Source organism: Tachypleus tridentatus, chromosome 1, assembly GCF_004210375.1.
Source record: "Tachypleus tridentatus isolate NWPU-2018 chromosome 1, ASM421037v1, whole genome shotgun sequence".
NCBI lineage: Eukaryota > Metazoa > Arthropoda > Merostomata > Xiphosura > Limulidae > Tachypleus > Tachypleus tridentatus.
In genome coordinates, this window is record NC_134825.1 from 151,157,116 (window position 1) to 151,182,067 (window position 24,952).

Below are 24,952 nucleotides of genomic sequence, written 5' to 3' on the forward strand. Positions count from 1 at the left end.
CTGATAAATGGGCCAATATAGGTACACAAGTAATTAGAGTTTTTTTATGGGATAACATTTTGTAAATTCTGTTCAAGAACTACAAGCAATTGATACAGTATATTCTAAAATGTTAAAATACTGTTATTTACCTTGTTAGCAATCATTGAACCTTTTTTCTTGAACAAAAATCTGAAGCCTTTGAGAATGAAGAATCAAAAGATGTAATAGATATCTTTAACCTTGTCTGGCAGTTTAGGTCTAGTCATATGACAGGCTTATTGTTTAATCATGTGATAGAAATGGTGTGTTGGGTGTAAGCCATGAGGGAGGAACCTGGCTGACAGCATTGTGAAAATGGGGACTAAAGAGATTTTGATTGGTTGAGGCCTTACCACTCAATTATTATAACAAGATCTAGTCCCTTTTAGGCCTAGCTTATTTGCATTGCAAATTGTAGGCAAATATGTAAGGTCAGAGCAGGGCTACAGCTAGACACTGTTTGGAGGTAAGTCCATAAAATCTCTGCATTCCTCATTGCATGATAGGTCTACCCATGTCACACCCAAATTATTTCTCTTTCTTCAAAAATAAATAGACTCAGTCAGTTAATTCCATAATAAGCATTTTCCTGTAAAAAATGAAGATGAGTCTTTTTTTGGGCCTGGGGCTACAGTTCCAATAACCTCTTTTTTTAGTCCATTTGATTATATATATATGAACTATTTCATTATTATATTTGGATGCTGATAATAACAAATTTGGTTTAAACAAAGTGCAGTTGGTAGGTTTGTCCAATATTAGTTGTAATTATAAAAAAACAAAAATAATAAGAAACATACAATAATAAAGTGGCCATTCACAGTGAATTTTATGAACTTTCAGTTATCACTCTCAGATGAAATTAATTTCATGCATTATAGTACATGCAACAACAATAGAACAAGGCTGTGTTAAAAGAACGAAACAACTTTTAAATAATCCAGTTTCATTTCATCTTATATTCACAGTACTACATAACTTTCCTTATATTCACTTATAACTCTCGTATTTCAACCCATTCTCAACTTCTATTGCTTAGATATTTGGAAGTGTTATGAAGTACTGTATATATGTATTTTAATGAATTTTTTAACTTTTTGAATAATGATAAGTTTAGTACTAAAATTTTTCCTTTTTTGTAATGCAGATTATTAGGAAGAACGGATGAAGCTGGTGTAAGTTTTACATATATATTTATTTATAACCTATAAATAAACATGTTTAAATACTGTGATTCAACTTATTGTAACCTATAAACATGTATATAGGTTAAATACTGTGATTCAACTTATTGTAACATGTAAAAAAACATATCTATTAAATATTGTAATTCAACTTGTTATAACAAGATCAGGTAGTGTAGGAATACAATAGGTTATAGTATTGCATGCAATTTTTAAGTAAACTTATTATTCCAATAAAAACAAAAAGCATTGTACTTTGTAGTAAATGTTTAGCACATAGGGTTGTGTTATATCTCTCTCTTTTCATGAATAGATGTTGAATTACAAACTAGCTATTAAAACAGCACAACCAGAGAAAAAATTGAAACTTCTACAGCATTGTCAGAGGTAAAATATTTTGAATTAATTCAGTTATGTTTGTTTCTTTGTTATAAATATTAAGTTTATTTTTTCTGTTGTAAGCTGACTTGTATTTTAGTCATCCAGTCAGATATGCATCTTTATTAACAAACCAATCATAACAAACATACTACAGCATATGATCAATAAATCCTTGGCAATTATAAAAATGTTCTCAGAGTAAGAAAATCTAGATTTAAAGAAACCACCACCTAATATAATTGACAAAAAGAGGTCACAGAGTCTGTTTCTTGTTTTAATGTTTGGTTGTGCCATCTCGGGTATTGATAACTGTTTGGCATTTCTATGGTATAGGGACTGAATGTAGGCAGGGATGAGTCCATGATGCCACAAACAGATTAGGGCTTTCTGCAGTTCTTAGGTTCATCTCAGTTTTTTCCTCTTACACTTTGTTCCCCCATTCCTTTCTATCAGTTTTTTTATAGTGTTGAGAAGTGAACTGTTGCTTGTACAGAGATGCATCCCCCTATCACAAGACCCTGCTTTAGTTCAGTAAGCTTACTCTTTCGCCCAGTTTAGCCTCATCTTGTTGGTGAGAAGGGTTTCTTTCTTGGCTGTCTTGCTGGGAAAGTGGCTGAACACGGGCAAGATTGGATAATGTGCTTGGTGACAGGGACCCCTGAAGTTGTCTGTCATACTCTTTTGAAATCTGTGGCCAATGGTTGATGATTCTGCAGGCTCGTGTTTCAGAACATTCACAGACTGAATGCTTTCACAAGTTATTACAACTATCTATTATATATCATCATTATCTGTTCAAGGATAACACAAACCACTTTCTACTGAAAACAGCAAAATCATTCTTGAGAGAAGGGCATAAAACTATTTTTTGCTGGAAAACAAAGAAACCTTAATTTCATTTTGTCCGCTTTCTTATATCCTCACTTTGAAGACTTGTTCTATTGTTCTTTGATAAAAAAAAAAAAAGAAATAGTGAAACAAAGTTTGAACACAAAAGCATTGATACTGTTTGTTTCACAATGAAATTATAGTTTAAGTGACATAAATAATTTTACAATTCCCCACCAGTAGCACCTTTATGTGTAAAAGTTTATGGTGGAAGATGATTAATTCTGGGATGGCTGTGGTGGTATATGTGCAGGCACCTCTGATATTGATGATATTGGTGAAACATGCCATGCCAAAGAAGGTGCTTTTACCAATGAAATTGATTTCTGTTTATTTCAATTACATTTAAAGTGACAATTTAATTCATTATTGAGGCTAAAAAATCACTTTCACTAGTGATATTGGCCTAGCATGGCCAGGTTGGTTAAGGCATTTGACTCATAATACGAGGGTCATGGGTTCGAATCCTGGTCTCACCAAACATGCTTGCCCTTTCAGCTGTGGGGGTGTTATAATGTGCTGGTCAATCCCACCATTCATTGATAAAAGAGTAGTCCAAGAGTTGGTGGTGGGTGGTGATAACTAGCTGCCTTCCCTCTAGTCTTAACACTGCAAAATTAGGAAGGCTAGTGCAGATAGCTCTCGTGTATCTTTGTGCAAAATTAAAAAAAAAAAAAAAAAACTGAAATTAATTTCTGTTTATTTCAACTATATTTAAAGTGAAAGTTTAATTCATTATTGAGGTAAAAATCACTTTCACTGGTGAAATTAATTTCTGTTTATTTCAACTACATTTAAAGTGACAATTTAATTCATTATTGAGGCAAAAACAAAGATAAATTTTTGGTTAGCATGAAAATTTCTGTTAATCTCAGCATGTGTAGTAAGTGTCTGTTTTCATAAGTCAGCAACATTTATGAGGTACTAATAAATTGGTTGTTTTCATAAGTTCAGCAACTGCTGTTTTAACACCATTTAATTGCTGACAAGGATATGTAAATGAGAAATCATAAGGATAAAGTGAACACCACAGTTTGCATTGAGTAAATAAGTGGTTAGGCTTAATGTGATATATTGATAAGAGTATAGTTTCACAATAATGGAAAATGGATAGATTTTTCTAACAATGTTAATCTTAAGTTCACAGATGGAGGAAAAGTGATCATTCCACAGCTTTTTACAGAGTGCTATTCAACAGCTATGTATTGTGTATTAGACTAATTAACTATTCATTTTATACATTACTGATTTGGCAACAGTTTGTGGTAGAGGAAACATCAGATACAGTATAAAGGGGTACAGAAAAAACAAACAAACCTGTAAATGTACAGTTGTCGAGGTTATGCAAATACAGTATGTATGCTGTATTTATTTTCTTCACATAAATGTCACCTTGCACTGTGACTTGGCAATTTGTAGACATATTTTGAATACAAACGCTTCTGTAATGCATCTGATGTTTTTGTGCATAACAGGTGTGTTGTTTGGAGTTAAGCACAAAGATACACTATAGGCTATCTGTGCTCTACTCACCATGGATATCGAAAAAGTTTCTAGCATTATAAATCATACTACTGTGCCACTGGGGTGCACCAGATGTGTACATATTTTCTTAAAAGCTTCCCGCATGGCACATTCAGAATTAGAGTTAACACTTTATCTTTAGTATGGAACCATTCTAATGCAGTACTCATTTACCATACTAATATCATTATTATTTTTTTTAATAGAAAGAGTTGTTAGCTTTACATGAGAAAGCAGAGTAATGTGCTTTGAAAAATATGAAAATGAAGTGAATTTATGCATACAAATAATTTTACTGATGACTGAATTTGTTTAATGCTTTTTGTAACCTCTACTAAATACTCACTCATTTATGTTATTACTATTCTATATTGATAACGTTATTAATTCCCCTCTGCGTGTTACTTTGTCATTTAACGTTTATAACTTCTTGTTATCTAGCCCCTTTTATAATATTTGTGTTAAATGTGCACTCTTCTATTATTTGGCTGCCAAATAAGTACTGATAACCAGTAAAATTACAAATTAGAGAGCTACCAAATACTAACCTTTGGTTGAGTTCTTTTATCATTTGATTAAACATGAAGATACAATATTGAAGTGTTGAATGCTACCAGAAATACCATCAGTTTTTAATATGTTTGCTTTAAATGCAACTATTTGACAATGCAATGTTAATCATTTTAATAAATTTCAAATATGTAAGTACTGAGAAATTTATTGATCTGTTATGTAAAAAACATAATGTCTAATCAGTTTAAATTTTACATTTAAGGAATCATTTTCAGTCTGATCCTAGCTTGTCCATGTACTTCCATCTGCTTAGTGAACAAATTTCACTTCTTGAAAGACAACTTCCAATTGAAGTAAGTTCTCTTCTGATAAATGTATATTATGTACAAATTGTTTATTAGCTATGAGATGTAAGCTAGCATATTGTAGTATGAAAATATTAGAAAATATTAGGTAACAAAATACATCTTATAATCAACTTTAAGGTTGAGTTATATAATGAGAGATAGGAATTAAGTATTGTAACCCAGTCAAGATGCGTCATTTGTTGTAAAAATTTGTTTGAACGATATATAATGAATTCTATAATCACCAGTTGGAGTCATGTGGAAGCAGTTAATTTTGTTAGTAAAGTTTAGTTTGTTGGTTGATATGTCGCATAATTAAGTCTTGTCATTGTTGAAGGTATAACTGTTGCAACACAACATTTTTTCCACTGGAAGGTTCACATGTATGTGCATATTAAAGCTGTGATAGAACAATTTTCTCCATTTTAAGTGTCTTTGATTTCTTCATTTTTCTAATTTCTGGAGCCAGGGATGACTTAATGGCTAATATGCCCAAACTGTAGATATGGGGTCCTGACCCCTTTTATCCTGTTATGGGTTGTTATTTTTTTTTGGATGAATCTTTGATTTATTATGTTATGTATTGCTATTTTAAATAACCGGAATATTAATTTGAGCTTAGTAGTCAATTAAATGTTAATATGTATTAAATTTGTTATTTACCAACAAGATTGATATACACAATTTCCTTTTTTTTTTAAAACACAAGTATATTCTGATATACAAACATAAAACCAATACACTTTATAATAATAGTTATTACTAATAGATATGAATAATGGTTTTATATACACAAGAGTTTTGCAAACTTACAAACAACATTGAGTCTTTTATATCCAGTTTGTAATAAGCCATTTTATTGACGATTCACATCCACAATGAACAAATTAATTCTGAGTTGATATTGTCACACCACGCTTAAGCTAGTGACATCTTTCTTGGCTAACCTTGAACCAGGTACAAACTGTCTTCTTTCAGCAAAGATATTTAATGTTCTTATAGAAATTCTAACATCCAAAGTAATTCACTGAATGGTGTGTAATGTTCGAAATCTATAATGTTTGTGGTCAAATTCTGTAGTTTTCCTATTAATAGATGCCATTCACAGTTATAGCTTTCTATGCCTATGGTGTACTGACTGGAGCTGTCCAAATAGTAATCTTTTGGTGCATTGCTTTTATAAAAATCACACGAGTCTCTAAAACTATCACCAAAGTGATTTAGCACATATTCATAAACACTTATTGTTGCTTCTTACTTTCAATAATTCTTTACAAGTTTCTAGAACAGGTGGGACTTGTGCAATACTTAGTTAAGAACATACGTCACATGTAAAAAAAGACTACATTGGACGTACGCAATACTTAGTCAAGAATATATGTCACATGCAAAAAAAAGAAAACTATACAGAAACTTAGGCACTAAAATAGATGTACAATGGTAAATCTGTTACAATACAAAAGGCATTCTACATCCTTGTTCCTTTACTGCACTATAACAGTGACAATCAGATCTGAAAGTATGCAGTCAGGAAAGACTACCCCAATGAAAAGGATGAATAATCATTATAGTTTAAAAATACACAACTTAATACACACGTGAAAGTTCTAATAGTTTGAATAATTGCTGTTAATACATATTTTTAAAAGTTGAGTTAGAAGAAGCTGTTATGATCTTTATAATCATTTTTATGAGGCTTATTCTTCCCTTAACAATAAAACTTGATTTACATTTTCACATCTGTTTCTTTCCTTGAAGACAGAGCTCGATTTATGATGTTTTTATAGCTGGTTCTTTCAGTAATGAAAACCTTGTGTAATTATACTCCTTTTAGATCTTTTCCTCAATATAACAGTTTCACAGCTGTTTTTAGTTGTTTTATTCCTTAAGAAATAAAAGTTATACCTTTTTAGTAGTTGTTTTTGTAAGATCTTAAGAGATGACTGTATGTGTGTATTTTTTTAGCAGTAGAAAGTGCTTATATATATATTAATTGTTAACACAAACTATTAACTTGTGATTTTTGCTTAGGAAAATGATATCAGACAAGAAAAAGAGGGAATAAATTCAGTATTCCAAGAAATACCACGACCAGCTTCACTTGTTAATAATTCTGTAATTACAACATTATATTATTGCTGCCTTTATCATTGGGAATTACCTGAGGTAAGCTGTCAATTAATTTTACTTTTATATTTACTTGCTATAGATTTTACACATTAATATCAAGCCTGTATTTCTGAAAGTAACCATAAAGCAGTTATTCTCTGTTTAAAATGTACACATCTTCAAGAAATTCTGCAGGTTATCAGTAAACATTACAAGGAATTTGTGCACAAAGTATCAGATTTTTAAATTAAGTTTTAACATTTTTTTATTATTTATTTACTTGGGAATTTTTTATTTTTTTAATATCAACTCTCTTGCATGTGAAGGAATTTTGATTTTAAGGTTAAAAATAATTTTATGCATCAGGAAATTGTCCAGTTTCATATGTGAAATCTCCATAGCCTCCTGATATATTCCAGCTAATTATAAAACGTTTTTCAGAAAAACTTTATATTTTATCTGTTATTTTCACTCTTGTATCTTTGTATGGGATTTGTTAATTCTACATACCTTATAAGCACTGTAAAACAATAGCAAATAGATATAAATTAAGCTTTTTTCATTCTAGAATTACTACAAATTATAACACAAAATCACAAATGTTTAGTCTAAATGGTTTGAAATCTCATAACGTTTCACACATATAATAATTTATAATTTTTATATTATTGACTGTTCAACAATATTTGACTACTGTTACAGAAGTTGAATGACATGGCATATGTGTATTTGTGCCATTGTATCCAACAATATAAAACTGTCCTTTACAGAATGGCCTGCCTTGGCTGTGTTCTAGTGGACCATCATTTTGTAAAATACAGTCATATTGTTGTTATTATGTATTATATATGCATATATATTATTACTATTTACAAATAAGTTCTTAAATTTCTTTTATTTTTCTTGAAACATAAAACAGTAAATAAAGGTTTACAGAAAACATTATTTCTTCAAAATTGAACTTTGTAATCATTTGCACCTTACTGTGATTTAGAAAGCATTGTCAAATTTTGCACATGGAGAATGTAAAACACAATTTTTGTCAGGTTTTAACTGTGCATTTTGAAGTAACAAGAAATCATAAATTACTATATAAATGCCACAGAATTTCATTATAATTTATCAGGCTTAGTAGTTAAGCTCAGTAATGACTTACCTTATCACGTGGAATCTGTCAGAAAAGAAAGTTTCCCACATAAATAGTTTGCAAATGCTCAAAGAACCATGTAGGAGACATTCTGTGCTTTTGATCAGTTTTTTTTCACACATTGTAGGCAGAATTGGGTGTATGTAAGCATTTCCAAAAATGGAAAGAGATGGATGGGTGGGGTCACTGTGTTTGATTTAGTGAAATCTTTGCAAATAGAAAAGATAGGAGTTTCTAATTTTATATTCTAGCTTGTCAATGTCTGTTATTTGAATTCTTAATTTTCAAGGAACTATAGATTTTGTTACTTGGATATCAGAAACGCTAATCTGAACCTATGCTATGTTAAACATACCATATGACATGAAAAAAATTGATATTTAGTTTTTTTTTATATTTATTTTTAAAATAAGAGGTTAACTAATTTATAATACTAAACTCTGAATTATGATCAACAATTTGATACTAAACATCAATATACATTCATAAAATAGTAAGTCAATAAAATTTTGAATGTAACTCTACAAACATGATGATGTAGCCTTTGACCATAGGAAGACTCATTTTGGTAGGGTTAGCTTCATCTGAGATGAAGTACCTCATCTAGCAACTGTTAATGAATAGTGATTAACATGGTTATGAGTAACTGACATATTTTAATGTTTTCTGTAGGTGTTCCTAGATCATTTTTCTTGTAAGTATTTGAACCTGGCTTCAAACATACTTAAGGTATAAAAATTAAATATGCAAAAGTATAGTGAATTTTAAAAGCTTCTATATGGATGATAAAGGTCACAGTTACATTAATTAGTTGCTATTTGGATAATTTTCCATTGAAATTACCACTGAATGTCATCTAGACATTTTAATATAATATGTTATTATATCTATGATAAAATTAAGCTTTCACTTTGATTAAAAACCATGAAAATAAATATTCTACTAGGAAAAATAATTTTCCAATTAAAATACATCAGATGAATAACAAAAAGCATTATATAGTTTTCTAAGGAAGGTAATGTGAAACTCAAGTGATGACAGACTTTCGTAGATTATTAAATTATTGGTAGACATCCTTGTTTTAGTGATTAAATACCAATCCTTGTTAATAGTATGTTAATTCTATGTGTATGGGTAGGTCAAAGTGCATGTCACAATGTTTTTAACTACATTGTTATTAATGCATGTTAATGACTTTTGACATCAAAATGTAATTTGTACTTCATGTTTTATTATTATGTTAGTTTTCATTTTAGAAATAAATAAATAAATTCTCAATCTTTACTTATTTGTATCACTTATGTGTTTGCTCCACATTTTGTATTTTAGATTTTAACCCATTAATGACCCTCTGAGTTTATCATATGTTGCATATTTATTGTATTGGTAAAATTCCTATACCTATGGTAATTGCTATGACATACTGTTAACCTTTAGTCTCCAATCTTTTCACTCTATTGAGATATAAAAACCAGTAAGTCAAATTTGCATGCCATGCCCTCCTGTATTTTGAGAAATGTTGGTAATTCTTTCTTTCATATGCTGTTGGATTATTTATAACCAGTAAAAGAGAAGATTTTGACTTAACTAGCTTTTCTGTAAGGCTATGTTGCTGTGATGACAATTTTGAATTATTTATCCTATTGTTTGTTATTTCCATTGCTAGAATCAGTTCAACCAACTAATTAAATTGTTTTAATACCCTTAAAGCTTAGTTGTAAGGCCTTTTAAATTATAATATTTTAGGACATTTTGGTGTGTTGATATTTCATGTTTTAAATTCCTTTTTTGAAATAAATAAGTTACTGTTGCACTACCAACAACCCCATTAAAAAGTAGTTACGTTTTTTAGAAAATTTAAGACAGAAATTTTGTGAAAGTACAAAACCAGCATATAAGCACTAAATATCTTGTTTTTAAGTTGTATTTTTTATTTATTGTTATAAAGTAAAGTAAAATGTAAATTTAGTAAATTGTTAGGTTTAAGAAAAGTTAAATGAAAAAAAATTAGATGAAGAAGTACTCATGATTTTAATTTAATCAACCATGTTGGTAACTTAATACTTTTTTTATACAAAGCTGCCCTGCTGTGATAAACTGACTTTTCCAAAGTGCGCCTGTAAAGTAATAAATTTAAATGATTGGGAGATTTGTAAGGTATTAGATTTAGCTGTAAAGTCTTGTATAATTGTCTGTTATGTATTTATTCTAGAAAGAAAAAAAGGTATTTTTGATTTATTTCATATTTTGTCGTTATGCGCTTGTTACAAGGATGGTCAAATGGAATGGGCCTATATACAGTTTTAATACAGAGAAAATAACATAAAATTTAATTATTTACTGAAAAATCTTTTGATATTCATTTAGGAAGTTCTAAAAGCTATGCAAATAAAGTATGAAAATTCTAAGATGAAAACAAGTATTTTTTTTTCAACATGAAAATCCTCAGTAAAGACTTTGTAGATTCACAGACTTTCTGTAGTAAAAATAATTAACAACTTATTTTCTGTGTGCAAAAGACCACTAACATTTACTTAAAGATTGCCAAGGTTTTTGAAGATGCCATAATTACATTTAAAGTTATTGTAAGTCTACAGGGATTAAAAGGTTGGCAAAAATGATATCAGAGTTAATGGTGATCCTAATTTGGCCATTCAGGTCATTCTTTGTTTTCTAATCTCATTGTTTGCATTTTTTGAATTTATATTAATATTTTCAGTCAGTTTCAAGTATGTACATTCATACTTCTAATTTTTGTTACAGAATAATTTTGCTAGTCCCCAAGCTATAAAGAAAGCCCATCAAGTGAGTTTTGCAGATGTTAAAAACATTTTTATTTGAATTGCTTTTACAGAATTTACCTCGACTGGAAGTGATATTACTATGAAATGGTAGATTTCATTTCACCGTTAGTGTTTTTTAAGAATTATGTTAATTGGATATCTGAAGTAACTGAAAGTTTTTAATGATTTGTTTTAATCTTGTTTATTATGATGGTCAGGTAATCCTTTAGTGCTTCAAAGATTTATATTTTTATCCAGTGACATCTAAACAGTACCAAATTCACTTTACACAATTATAATAGTTATGTTTTATATTAGTGTATACCAAAGTATAAGATGACACTTGATTTTTTAAGTAAATTAATTATATTTTTTTGACGTTCTATGTATAGGACGACCTCTATTGTCAAGCATATTTAGGATGTTATTTTTGTAAAGAAATTAGAAGGAATTATTTTAAAACTTTGCTAACCTGCACTCAGGAGTTATCAGTACAACCACAAGAGTGTTTTTATATGCTCTTCAAATACTATAGACAACTCAGTGCAGCAAAACTTAAGCCACAAACATGTAATAAACAACTTTACAAAGTATTCATCCCAGTTAAACTCGTCTTATATTAAAAAAATACTCAACCTTAAGCTCTAGGTAGTGATGTACTATAAAAACGTGTACAAAATAAACAACTTTTTTATATAATATTAACAATGTTTTAGTATGACAGATGAAATCAATACATTTTAAATAAGAAATGTCATGACTAGTTACACAAGCATGTGAGAGAAATAACTTCCAGTCAAAAAGAAGCTAGAAAAATGATAGTTATAAATACCTTATTGTAACATGGTAGATAACGCAATATTAACACACTTATTCAAGAAAGTAAATAAAAGGAAAAGGAACAATGCAGTTTTGGTTATATACACTCTGAACAGGAAAGTTTTTATTGAAAATATATTTTTAAACCTTAGTTGTAAGACAAGGGGTAAAATCAGGCATTATTTTAAGAGTAAAATGTATTACAATATATATTGGAAATGTAGTAATCAACAGAGAAATAAAAATGTATTCTCAGTTTGGTAATTACTTAAATAAAGAAAAACAACCTGATGTATATTTTATTGTTATTTCTTGAATCAAAACTTGAATGTGTTATTAAAATTATAATAATTAATTATGTTTTGCTTTTATCAAAATGTAATTACGGTATGTTACAGTAAGATGAAAAGTATTTTTAATGGAACACATCTTGTATCAAATATGTTTAATTATATTTTAATGTATTTTGTTTTCATATGTATTTTCCATATGATCAGTCAAGTTTAGAATTGAAAAATCTAAGCCTCATTAAATATATGAATATGTAATGTTTTATTCTAAAAGAAAAGTTGAAATGGCAGTATTTATTTTTATGTTATGCTATTGAATGCCTTTTGAACTCTTTGTTAAAATTGAATTTCTGTTATTTTAAATTTTTTCATAAAAATTATTGTGTTTGCAGCTTACAGACAAGCAGTTTGTTTGGACTGCCCTTGGTGCACTTACTCAAAGACAGCAGTGGAAAGAAATAGAAAATCTTTTCCAGAGTAAAGTATGTCATGCTCACAAAACACTTCTGATATGTACTACATTCATAATAGCTCAAATCTTTGGTTGTTTTATCTTTTCTTACTAACAGTTCTTCATTTACTGTGAGCTTGGAAAAGGGATTGTGAACATTAATATGTTACAAGAAGATTTACAAAATAGAACTGGAAGTTTTGAAAAACAGCAAATAATTTTGTTAAAGTTGTTGATGGTTTCACGTTGTATTTGCCAGCTATGTCATAAAAGAAAAACTACATATAAATATACATACATACATGATATTCCATTTTCTCTGCTAGCTGATTATCACGACCTTTAGTCTTTGTGCTTAGATCATTCGCTCTAGTACTGTGTCTCTTTTCTCATTCCAGTAATAACCATTTATGGATGCCTATATATATTTATAGTGTTCTTGCATTTCTTTTTCAGTCATGGCTTGGAGGGACTAAGATGAGATGCTGTATTGGTTTTGACAAAGTTGTTGATGTTTTATGCCTACATAAAGCTCCCATTGAGGTAAAGTTGGGCATATTTAAAACAGTTAGTGTAATTGCTAACAAAATCATTATTGTTTCTGATGAAATGTTAGTTTTTTGTGATTCGTTAAAGATACTTTGAAAGAGATTTTATTTAACAAATAAGCCTGAAAGTTTTTGGTAAGTAATTTGCAGAAAAAAATATATCTAATAATCCAACTGAGTTTTTCATTGAGTTTTCATTAATAAAAGATCTCTGTGAAGTGAAATAAAGGTTATTAAAAAATTATATAGAATTTTAAAACACGAGTAACTGAGCACCGTTATCAAATGAAGAATCAAAAGAACTAATGATTTTGTGAATATATTTTTATCACGTGATGTATAACATTTTTTGTTTGTGAAATTGTGCAATGTAAATTTTGATGTGGACATTCTACATGGTGCATGTTGTATAATATTGACTACGTGTGTTGTTTTGAAGAAATAAATTCTGTCCTTAAATTAATCATAGGAATGTGTGACTTAAAAGCTTTGGATTCCACTTTGTATTTTAATAAGGAGCATAAGGGTAAGATTTTCTTATGTGGTTTAGTTAACAATATACTTGACTTACACAACCATACAGTAAAATGTAAACAACAGTGTTATATGAATTGGTGTTTAGCTTAAAGAGAGAGATGAAAATTCAAATACTTTGAAGGAAAATGTAATTTTTAACTGTAAAAGCATGATAGCTTGGTTTAAGTTTGTCAAGAAGTTCATTCTATACTGAAAGAAATATTCAAACTAACTTCTGTTCAGATTTGGATCACACCAAACAGCATAAAATAGAAGACTACTACAAAAGGTTTAATGATGTTAAGTGTGTAGTCAAGTAAATAAATACTCAGTGTGATGCATTACATTAAACAAGGGATGCAAATAATGGTGTAACAATCTCATATTCCATGACAAAACATACTGTGTTTTTGGTTTCAAATTCAGTTTCCAACAACAAAAATCCTTCCATACAGAATTCCTTATCCTATGACCATTCTCTCAAACAAACCTTTTTTTTTTTTTTGTCTCAGGTCATAGTCAACAACAAAAACAAATTAATTTTATTATCTAGATTTTTTTCTTGATACTTGAAGTTGAAAAATATTTGTAACATTGCATTTCTTAATGAAATACATTGTATCAAAAGTGCAGGATTTGTGGGTGACATCTTTGTTGTTTCACTAACATGATATTAAAAGTCCTACTTCCAAACGTACTGAGCAGCTTGTATTAGGTGCCCCTATGACATGGTGGTATGTCTGTGGACTTGCGATGCTAGAAACAGATAGCCCATTATGCAACTTTGTGTTTAACTTTAAACAAACAAACAGCTTATATTAGAATTTCAGAATTATTTACAGTAGGTGAAAATAAGTGATTTGATATTTACATTTAGAAAAATCAATTTGTTAATGTTTTGATGAACTGGTGTTTATTTTATGTCCTATAATTTTATATTCCAAATAAAATTATATAATCAAATCACCCGATCACCTGTCCAGAAAGTATGTTATTATTAAATACAGAAATCTACCATAGGTTGTAGCAAAATATCTGAAGTTGGTGGATGGATTAGAGAAACGCCTCAACTTAGCTAAAAAATACAAATGTCATCAAGTCGTGGTTGACGTAAGTGGAAAAATAAATTGTGTCATAATTGATAGTATATATTTATAACAATGTGCTACAATGTTTATAGATTGCATTCTAATAAAATGTTAACTGCTAACTCTAAATTAGTTTATATTTCTTTCAAAAATGTACTTATTTTGAGCTTTGAGTATATCAAGTACAACTCTGTTTCATTTTTTAATGTTCACTCGAAATAGCTATTAAATATCTCCATCTTTCCTTCAGTTATAGTTTTATTGATAAATTGCTATGATTAACTGTTTCCCTTTCATAAATCTGGCAGTATACAATAACTACTGGCACTTGTATGAGCTGTTAAAATATTTACTTGTTTACCAATATCCTGTTAGTTTTTCATTTTTTATCTTTATCATCACTGTCACTGCTTTTTCTACACAGTGATTTAATTTAATATTAAATTACTTTTTAATTATTAATTTGAGTGAATTACTGATTGCAATATTTTGCACTTTTTAATAGTAACTAATTTGTTAGTATTAATTCTATACCTTTGTGTCAGCTTAAGTTTACAGAAGTATATCTGACAGTCATGTTTATGAATTATGTTTACCTTTAATAGTTTGTTTTGTGAAAGCATTAATATGAAATAAGAGCCAAGCACATCTTATTTCATGCTGTGGTAGCACTGTTCAGCTCATGTTGTACTCTGGTTGTCATTCAGGTTATGTATCATGTCATACTAGCACTCTTCAAATCATGTGATGCACTGGTTGTCATTTAGGTTGTATGTCATGTCATGGTAGCACTGTTCAGCTCGTGTGGTACTGTGGTTGTCATTCAGGGTATGTATTATGTCATACTAGTACTTTTCAAGTTATGTGGAGCTCTGGTTTCATGTAAGGTGTATGTCATGTCATGGTAGCACTGTAGACAGTACAAAAATAATTTGTTCATTTTTCTATTGTGTGCTTGAGTCAGGGTAGTATGTATGCCAGTATCAATGGTAACTTTGCAATAAGAACAGTTCATTTAAGTGAAAGTTTTAGGTGGCAATGTGAAAAGCTTGTGCCATATGTCTGACTGAACATATATAATGATTTAAGGAATCTTTTACTTTGAACATTATTACTTATGGATTCGAGCTACTCTGTATTGTTTTACCACTACCAATAAAATACGTTTACTATTTAATCAACACTAAACAATATTTTAATACAAAGTAGTGTTGTGTAAAACCAATAGATATGAAATAATTGGCAGTGTGGTAAAACACCATGGCACCAATGTTAAACAATAAGGTAGCACTGCTGGTGTTGAATAGAAACTACATAATAATGCAGCATTGTTTGTGTTGGGTAGAATGAAGCAACGAGGTAGCACTGTTAGTTTTTGTTGATATTAAATGTGCTTTTTGTTTGTTTTTTCCAAGTCAGTTTTTTATTTAATACAACCATAAATTGGATTAATTAATCTTCAGGCTGAGGGGCTGGAAACATTCATGCAGCTTCATCCTCTCAGGTCATCAGTGTTGTATCCCTTGGTGTGATGGAATATAGACTGTTGTTGCTACCTTAAAAAGAAAAGTGATTTATATAGAAGAAGCTTTTCTTGTGTACTACTAGAATTCACAAAAGCTGTCTGTATTGTGAAGACTTTTGTATATCTGGAATTGCTGGTTTATGTGATTTTGTTTTTGTTTGTTTTGTCAACAAAAAGTCTGTGTTCACAAGAAGAGACAAGCAGTGAAGCACTTGAGGGAAGTTTGGTTTGATTATTTGAGGTTTATATTTTTATATGTATCTTTATATATGCATAGGGATAGTGAGAGTAAAGATTTTTAAGTAGACAAAGATTTTTAAGTAGACAAATGTATTTAAGATATATGAGTAAGTTTTTTTATCATTTTTCTTGGTGAGAAAACATTTGTATAATATCAAATGTTTCATCACCAGTTAAGTCAAATGTACAATATATGGATTCATAGAGTGGCACATTAATGTACTTTTACAAAAATATTGCTTGTTAATATTAATATTAAAGAAATTGTGTTTTATAAATATCTACTGCGAGTCTTGAAATGTTATTTTTAGAATTTCAACCAGTGATCAAGGAATATGGTAGACTTAGAACTGTCTGCAAAGGTTATGCTTTGTATATTTTTACATAGTCAAAACCCAATTTAAACATGTATTAATACTATAGAAAGTTCTGTTGACTAAGGGTTGGACAATATATTATTATTTTCTCTAGACCTTAGTTTTAATGAAGGATCGTTTGGGATTAGAAGACTACAAACAAAAGCTCCTTCCACATTCCACAGAACACCTATATTTACAAGAAGCACTCAGAGCCTCGGTATGTTGTTAGATGACTATATTATTTAAGAAAATTGTAAAACTGGATTTTTTAATATAATCTAATGTTAATATAGGTAGAAAAAAATCATGGGTTATGTGAATTTTGTAAAATTCAAGGGAAAAAAAGTCAAAGTTACTATTTTTCCATTCCTTAGAAAAAAGGTGTCTTCACTTGTTATTTTTATGAAATTTTAAAATTAACTTTTAAAATAGTTGCAACCCTAAAATGATAATTGTTAAAATATGCAATAGTGTAACTGTTTTTTGTAAAAAGGTATTGTCAAAACCCAGTACTTACAAGTCAGTTTGCAATAAATTGTCAAGACTTTGGTTCAGTTCTGTAATAGATCATTCTTCAATTATTTTTAGCATTACTACAGATATATTATAATTTATTTCATTACATTCTTTCTGTTATTCATTATATTAGTGCTCTTTTCTTTCTTTTTAAAACTCAAAGTAAATTTCACTTTTTAAACTTTAAGCAAATAAAAAAAACTTCAGTGACGTGTAAATTATGATTTACCTGCAAGTAATTATCAAGAATAGTTTCTGAAAGTAGCTCACAAAATGACTTCCATACAAGTTTTATTGACACTGAGGGTTTTTATTCCAGCTTAATTGTGTGTTGTCTAGTCATATTGATATATATTTAATAAATTCAGTTTCAGAGCCACAGTTAAAAATTTACAAACAATCACAGCAATTTTTTGCAGAACAAGGAAAAGAAATTGAACAAATAATATAATGTGCTACTTTTGTATTAAATAATGTATGGGAACATTATATTACTTCTTTCTGGAGAAATGAGTTATAAAGGTACTTTTTTTAGTAATATGCCCAATACTGAAAACTAATATATAAGGCTTGTCTGAAACATTTGTGACTTGTTTTAAAAAAATAAATGATATGTATGAGTTTTTGTGATAAATATTATATTTGATCCTTTCTATGAGTAAACAACATGTGATATGACTTTCCAAGCTTATTTTCTATGTTATGGATTTTTGAAGGAAAGAAATGAGCAGTGTTAAACATTATGGAGTAGTACAAACTTTATGCAGCATTTTATAGAAAATGATGCTGCAAGAAATCCACCACGATATGGAAGCAAGATTAGGAGAGATTGCTCTTATGTATTAAACAGTGAAAAAGTGGTGCACTGTGTTTAAGTGTACAGACAACTATGATGATGATCTGAGCTCAGGTTGGCCCTTGATCACAACAAAAATTGTAGATAAAGTTTATTATTTGGTTACATAAGATAGAAGAATTGCCACTAGAAAGTTAGAAGAGGAAGTTCTGTAGCAAACATTTGAATGGCAGTTTGGGAATAAGTAAGGTTAGTGCCAAATGTGTTCCAATAATGTTGTCATCTGAATAGAAATGGGTCTGAGTTGTTGAAAACCAATGTTGTCATTTGAGTAGAAATGGATCTGAGTTGTTGAAAACTAACATCAACTCTAGAGGTTTCAATAAATTTGTTACAATGGATAAAATTAGGATTCACCATTTTGACACAGACAAAACTGCAAAGTTTCAAATGGAAAATCCAAGCTCACCCAAACCAATGAAACTCAAGTGAACCCTCTGCAGGTAAAATTATGGCATATTTTTTGGGGATACCAAGAGTTATTAGTTGATTATTTAAAAGGGGTCAAACCATCACAGGAGATTAATATTCTTCCCCAAACAATTTGCTTCAAGACATCAGAGACAAGAGAAGAGGTGTGTTCTTCCATCAGCACCATGCTCCAGCTCACAATTTGGATGTTGTCTTTGAATTACTCCAGTCATCCCCTTTCTCTCCATATTTAGCTCCAACTGACTTTTTCTCATTCCTAACATTAAGATCTTCCTGAAAGATCAAATATTTCAAATGATGATGATCTTGTTTGTACTGTCCAGGATTAAGAATGAGGGTTCTTTAAGAAAAGCCTTAGAACACTGCTGGCACTTGGAAGGAGCTTACGTTGAAGAATAAAGCAGAGTTGAACCACTGTCTCCTTTTCTTTTTTATAGGTCAGGCTATGATGGTTTAAAACACTCCTCATAAATTAAAAAACAACTGAGTCTCATTCTTATCTACAATTTAAATCACTCCTTTTATAAAGTCTGTTCTTTACTCTCAACCTCTGAGACATAGTAGATTATTGCACATAAATAATTAACATAAAAATTCAATAAATTGCTGATTTTTGTCACTGAAAAAGGATGCCTAGAATTTATTGTGTAAGATAACCTGTCTCGTAGGTCATTTCTTTATGCAGTTGTGAGAGAAACTAACAAACAGACCATCTTGTTTTAACACACAATCTTGTTAACAAAAATATTAAGATATAATCACAGAGAATTTCTAATTATTTACAAAATCCTATCATTGACATAGTTTTTAGTGATTAGCCCATTAATATTCCACTAACATGAAACCACAGAAAGCTACACAGAACATTAAAATCTGATGTCCATGTCCTGATCATTCTAGGTACCCAATGTTGTGATTGACCCAGTAGTGTTGTATTTTACTTAAACTTTGCTATATGTGTGTGAAAACTCCTTTTTATATACAAGGTAGTCCTTTACTACAATACTTAAATGTTTTATATACTTCTTAATAAACAAACATTGTGGGCAGCTGTATGTTGTACAAGCAGGCTATCATCTCACTCGTAGAGTTTGTAACAATTCAGAACATGACATCAGCAATTTCTGTGTAGTTGGATTCAAGTATCATTTACCAAATATTACTAAAAGTAACCATATTAAGGAAATAAGCAATGCATAAACTGAAAACAGTACCTTATAAATTATATGAATGCTTTTCTTTTTGTAACATTAAAATTATATATTTTTTACTTTTATGTTTTGTATTTCTAGATTTGAGTTTTCAAATTTATTATTAGTATTTGTTTAATTCAATTTCTATTCTTCAAACTGTAAGCCCTACCATTAGATCTTATTGAAGGTTTTAAGTTTTAACATTCTGTATATTGTTGTAGTGAGTTTGCTGACCCCTATGTAATATTTAAGACATCAATTTTCATGATGCCTTTAGAGATCTAACCAAAGCCTCATAATGTTTTTTTTTTATAATTGGTAACTACTATTCTTGTATCTTTCAAATTTTCAACAGTCCACTGCTAGGGATGGTGACCCAAAACATCATGTATATCACCTTTCTTTTCATTTGTATCCCTTTAACATTTAATATTTCAACTGTATGTATGTATAATACTTCTCCACAATAAGACTAATAATAATTTGTAACAAATAATGTATTGGCTTTAAATGAGTTGTCAATAAGAATAATATAGTTACATCTTGATAACATACTTAATGTGCTGATGAGTCTTTTCACCAAATATCAGACTTTATCAGGTCAACTAAGTGTGCACTATCCATTGCCTTGATGATGAGGCCCTTTACTAATTACCAAAGTTAATCAGGATGGCTACATGTGTATGTTGTTTGCTCACCCAACCTGATGATTTCTGGTATTGATCAGAAGGCTACATTAGGTGCAATGTGTAGTATACAAGATGTGTTTTTTAAACTAAGTATGAAAATACATGTGACTGCATTTTCTTTTCCCAGAATTATTATGCGTATGTATTGTTTTCTGTCTCTGAAGAGAAGCTCAGATTTGAAAAAAAAAAAAAAAAATTTTGTTTATTGTTCAATAACTGTTGAAACAGTGAAAGTTGAAATAAAACTTTCTGCACTTTTTTCGTTATGTACAAAATATAGACAGGAGCTAGCAGTAGGAGAAAAGAATATTATAAAAGGAATGTAGTGTGAATATATCACTCATTTCTTATCAGTTTACACCAATATTTATAGACTAATCCTAAAACTCAATAAAACTTGTAAAGCTCTAAAAAACTTAAATAGTGTCATGATTATAAATTGTATGAAATTCTTTCTTAATTATTTTTTCCTTTTTTTTGTATTGACTTTAGACCATTAAATGGAAAAATTAGCAGGTGAGATAATCAAGACAAGTCATCAGATAACAGTTTTGAACTTTATAACCTCAATGAAGAGTGAAGAATTTCTAGTGTCACAATGCAAGTCTGTTCATTTGTTTATAATTTTGTAACCAAATCATTTTGTATTGAAAAAAATAAAGTTTAGTTAAAAAAAGTTAAGTTTGAGAAAGTTATGTTCAAATTACGAGTCATTATTAGTAACAAAAAGTGCTTAGTCAAACATTGTATATAACGTTGCTTTGAGTGAACCATTGTTTGTGGCATTGTAATGTGGTCTTTCTTTCCTTTAGTTATAATAAATATCTATTAAGCCTTAGGTAGTATGAAATAACCATTTTGGTTTTCAAAATTATGAGTAAGTGAATAATGAAGAATAATATTTATACAAATGTGCATGTGAGAATCAAAGGTACACCTTTTCATGTTTATATAAAATTTCTTGTTTTCCAAATGATAAGTTGAGAATTTAAATATTGTGAAATTATAATTTTTATTTTCAGTATGATTTAAAATAAACATTGGATTATTGATAAAATCAAATTGTTTTTTTATGCAGCAGATAAGGAGGTAAACTGAAAAAAAAAGGTACTAAGCTGGGTGAAGTGGGCCTATTTTTGAAAAAAACTGTGTAACAATAAAAAAAAAAAATGTCAGTGTGTAAAACCTAGCTCTGGTATAATTTTACCCATGGGTTAACTTTTGTTATCAGTGAAATATATTTTTTTGAAAATCAACTTTGGATTATTATGAGACAAATGTTTTTATATGCAGGGGGCATAAAGACAAAAATTTGATGAATGGTAAAGTGAAGTTGTACTTTGTGGTTTACAGGGGATTTTATGTTAAGGATTCAATTATTGGTGAAATAAAATGTGAATTGGATTGGTAGGAGATATTTATATAAATGTTTGACTTTTGCAGAACATCTATGCTAGTGTGTATTTTCCATTTGGTAGATTAATAAGGTTGATTAGACAGGTGTTGGTAAAATATTTCAGTTTATATTTTCAAATAAATACTGCCTAACTGGCTATAAGAATCATTTGCTTACAGTCATATTTGATTAAAGATGTTAATATGACTGGTTTGTTGTAGGTAATCTTTTGTTTATGATTGTCGTTAGATGTTTTGTTTGTTTGTTGAAAAGGTAAATATTAATATTTTAAAGTGAATGTGTTTAACTTTTTTTTTCATTCAGCATGCTACAGATATACATATAAAAGTGAGACAATCGTATACTATGTAAAATTTAGGTATCAGATGTTCACATAGGCAATTTTACACTTTAGGAAGCAGACTGTATATGCTAAAAGCAGCAAAGATAGCCCTTGTTTAGCTTTGCACGAAATTCACAAACAAACAATGGTAAAAGCTGTTAATAAAAATGTTTATTTGGTTTCTAACATCATTTTATTTGTTTCTATTCATAAAGGAATTTTTGTCATTAGGTAAATTTTGTTAGAACATTATAACTATTACCTTAAGCACTTCAGCTTTTATCAGGTGGAAAGACTTTAACAAGGTATAAATAATTTTAGTTTATTACCTTTTCTTCACTATTCCTTTGTTCTGTTAAATTCAACAGTCTAAAAGATTTTGTTTCTCTCCATGTTTTTTATTGTCTGTTCCAAAGTTGTTTCTGCATATCTTCTGTGCTGGAGGGTCTATACCAATATCTCTAATGAATTGTGACTGTGAATAATGTCTGTAATGTATGCTTTATACTGAATTTTTTTTCAGTTAGAGAAAGAAATTTATTGGAGAATGTGTTAAGTTAAGAATATTTGTGTTAAAAACATAAATTTCTTAATTACACAGAATGAGGTCCTCAGTTACAAAAATGTTCATCAAAGTGAATCCTTAATATAAATTTTATTTTTGTATATCATCTATGAAAACTACACTAGAAACAGTTGTGTAAATTAAAATAGTACTCATATTTTCTTAATTTAATATTGTCAACTTTACTGTAAGCCTGCATACACTGTTAGAAATAATTTTTTGTGTTGAACTAAATTAAAGTTCAAATGTCTATTGTTTCAGATAGATAATTTCTTGTATTTAAGCCTGCAGTAATTCTCACAGTCTGTGTGTATATTGTTTTCATTATAAGAGAACCAGTAATCCAATAACGTGTCAGGCTATGATTTTTCTTATACATTCTATGTGTTGTGTAATTGCAGTGTTGGGACTGATGTTTTAGGTTGTCTATTTTTGCCATTGCATTGAAAAATATTATTGTGTGAAGTAATTTATGTAATATTCTGACACTTAACTGAAAATCATATTTTAGTTGATATTAAGAAAACATTACACATTAGAAGCAAATCATTTTAAGCTGAAACCTAATTTTATATTATATATTATAACCATAAAATATTTAAGCCATAAACCAAAACACATTAACATGAAATTAAAGTAAAATTCTTTAAAAATACACTGCACATTTAAATAAAAAAGAAGGGGGATCCTAAGGTCCAAGCTACATGGGATTATAAAATGTATCCTAGGTTTTGGAAGTTACTGTGGAAGTTGGACCATCATTGTGATGGGGATACACCATCTATCAGTCTTAACCTCTTATGTGAGACTAGCAAATTGGAGATTAAGACTGATATATGGTGTATCCCCACCACAACAGGGGTCTTACTTCCTCAATTACCTCCAAAACCTAGGATATGTTTTATAATTCTACTTTGTAGCTTGTACACTAGGATCCCCACCCCTTTTTTAAAATGTGCAGCATATTTAAAAAACAAACATGTTAATGTGTTTTTGTTTATGGCTTAAATATTTTATGGTTATAATTAATCAGAGGTAGGGATTTGCTGTTTTTAACTGTCCTTCCTCATGATTTTGTGTATTCATTTAACTTCATTTAGTGATAACTTATTTAATTTCACTAAAATATATGTGTGTAGTAACTAGTACTTGGAAGAGTTATAATATTGTGACTACAAATGTATACATAGTGCCTACAGTAAGTTTTATATATTAATGAGAATGACTGGCACTTTTTTATTTAGACAGAGATGAGCTCTAGAAAACCTAATGCATATTCATAGATTTTAATTCATTTGGTGCAGAATACAAGGGTATACATATGGTTCTGAAAGTTGCAAATGTATTTACAATTTTTTTTCTTTGGTTTGATGTTTCTCTGCTATATTCAAAATCAGTTTCAGAGTCTGTTGCAAGGTATTATTTGACCTGTAGCAAGTAGTAATTTATCTTTATATTTGGCTGCCTTTTGATCTCTGTTCATGTGATTCAGGCTAACAAAAGTTTTTCAGAAACCATGCTGTGTCAATCCCTGCATAAACACATTTTCTTTTATGTTACTACATTATACTTTGTGTGTAAATACAAATCTTGGATTTAGTATGGACAGATTAGAGTTTTCATGTAATACTTCAGGTAATATTTAAGAATGATTTTCAACAGGTAGGTCATTATTCATGGTATATTATCAGGTTAATTACCTATACATGATTCTGTTAATACATATTTGATAATAAAGGTGTTGTTGATGTGTAAGTTTTGTCAGTTTGCTTTATACTTGTAATATTAGTCTATTAACATAGAAATAGTTTTACACGTACCACCCCAGGAGACAAGTTAAACACTATTTCAACATGATTCATAATGACATTTAAGAAGTTTTCACACTTTGCATGCTTGTATAGTTGATTTATTTCTTATTTTGTAATATTTCAAATATATGAAGGTTTTGCCTTTTTTTTTATTTTCTTCCTGCATTCTTTTACAAAGTTTTCGTTTTATAATACTTTTAAATTCTTTAATCTGAAAAACAGTGCAAACAGTTTCGTTGTGTTTATGGTTACTATTGTACAATAAAAATAACTTTAGTTTTCTTTTTAGTAAAAAAAAAAGTACTTGACCCTGTTTTCACTCTTGAAATTAAAAGCATTGGAGATGATGTAATGGCAAGGAGAATGTTCTTGTATACTTGAAGATTGCTTCTGTTCACATCTACCCCATAATAGACAA

At 29.3% G+C, this 24,952-nt stretch overlaps 1 protein-coding gene across 5 annotated transcripts in view; it reads left to right on the top strand.

The window, feature by feature from the left end:
- Nucleotides 1-24,478, top strand: part of Vps16B (Vacuolar protein sorting 16B) — a 39,952-nt gene extending 15,474 nt beyond the window's left edge. For all 5 annotated transcript variants that reach the window (XM_076458639.1, XM_076458634.1, XM_076458657.1 and 2 more), the window contains 10 exons: nucleotides 1,169-1,196; nucleotides 1,519-1,592; nucleotides 4,774-4,864; nucleotides 6,890-7,024; nucleotides 10,878-10,919; nucleotides 12,399-12,488; nucleotides 12,914-13,000; nucleotides 14,542-14,631; nucleotides 16,846-16,950; nucleotides 20,912-24,478. In XM_076458639.1, coding sequence (XP_076314754.1) covers nucleotides 1,169-1,196; nucleotides 1,519-1,592; nucleotides 4,774-4,864; nucleotides 6,890-7,024; nucleotides 10,878-10,919; nucleotides 12,399-12,488; nucleotides 12,914-13,000; nucleotides 14,542-14,631; nucleotides 16,846-16,950; nucleotides 20,912-20,932 — 763 coding nt within the window. In that variant the 3' untranslated portion in view covers nucleotides 20,933-24,478. The remainder of the gene's footprint in view (nucleotides 1-1,168; nucleotides 1,197-1,518; nucleotides 1,593-4,773; nucleotides 4,865-6,889; nucleotides 7,025-10,877; nucleotides 10,920-12,398; nucleotides 12,489-12,913; nucleotides 13,001-14,541; nucleotides 14,632-16,845; nucleotides 16,951-20,911) is intronic.
- The last annotated feature ends 474 nt before the right edge of the window (nucleotides 24,479-24,952 follow it).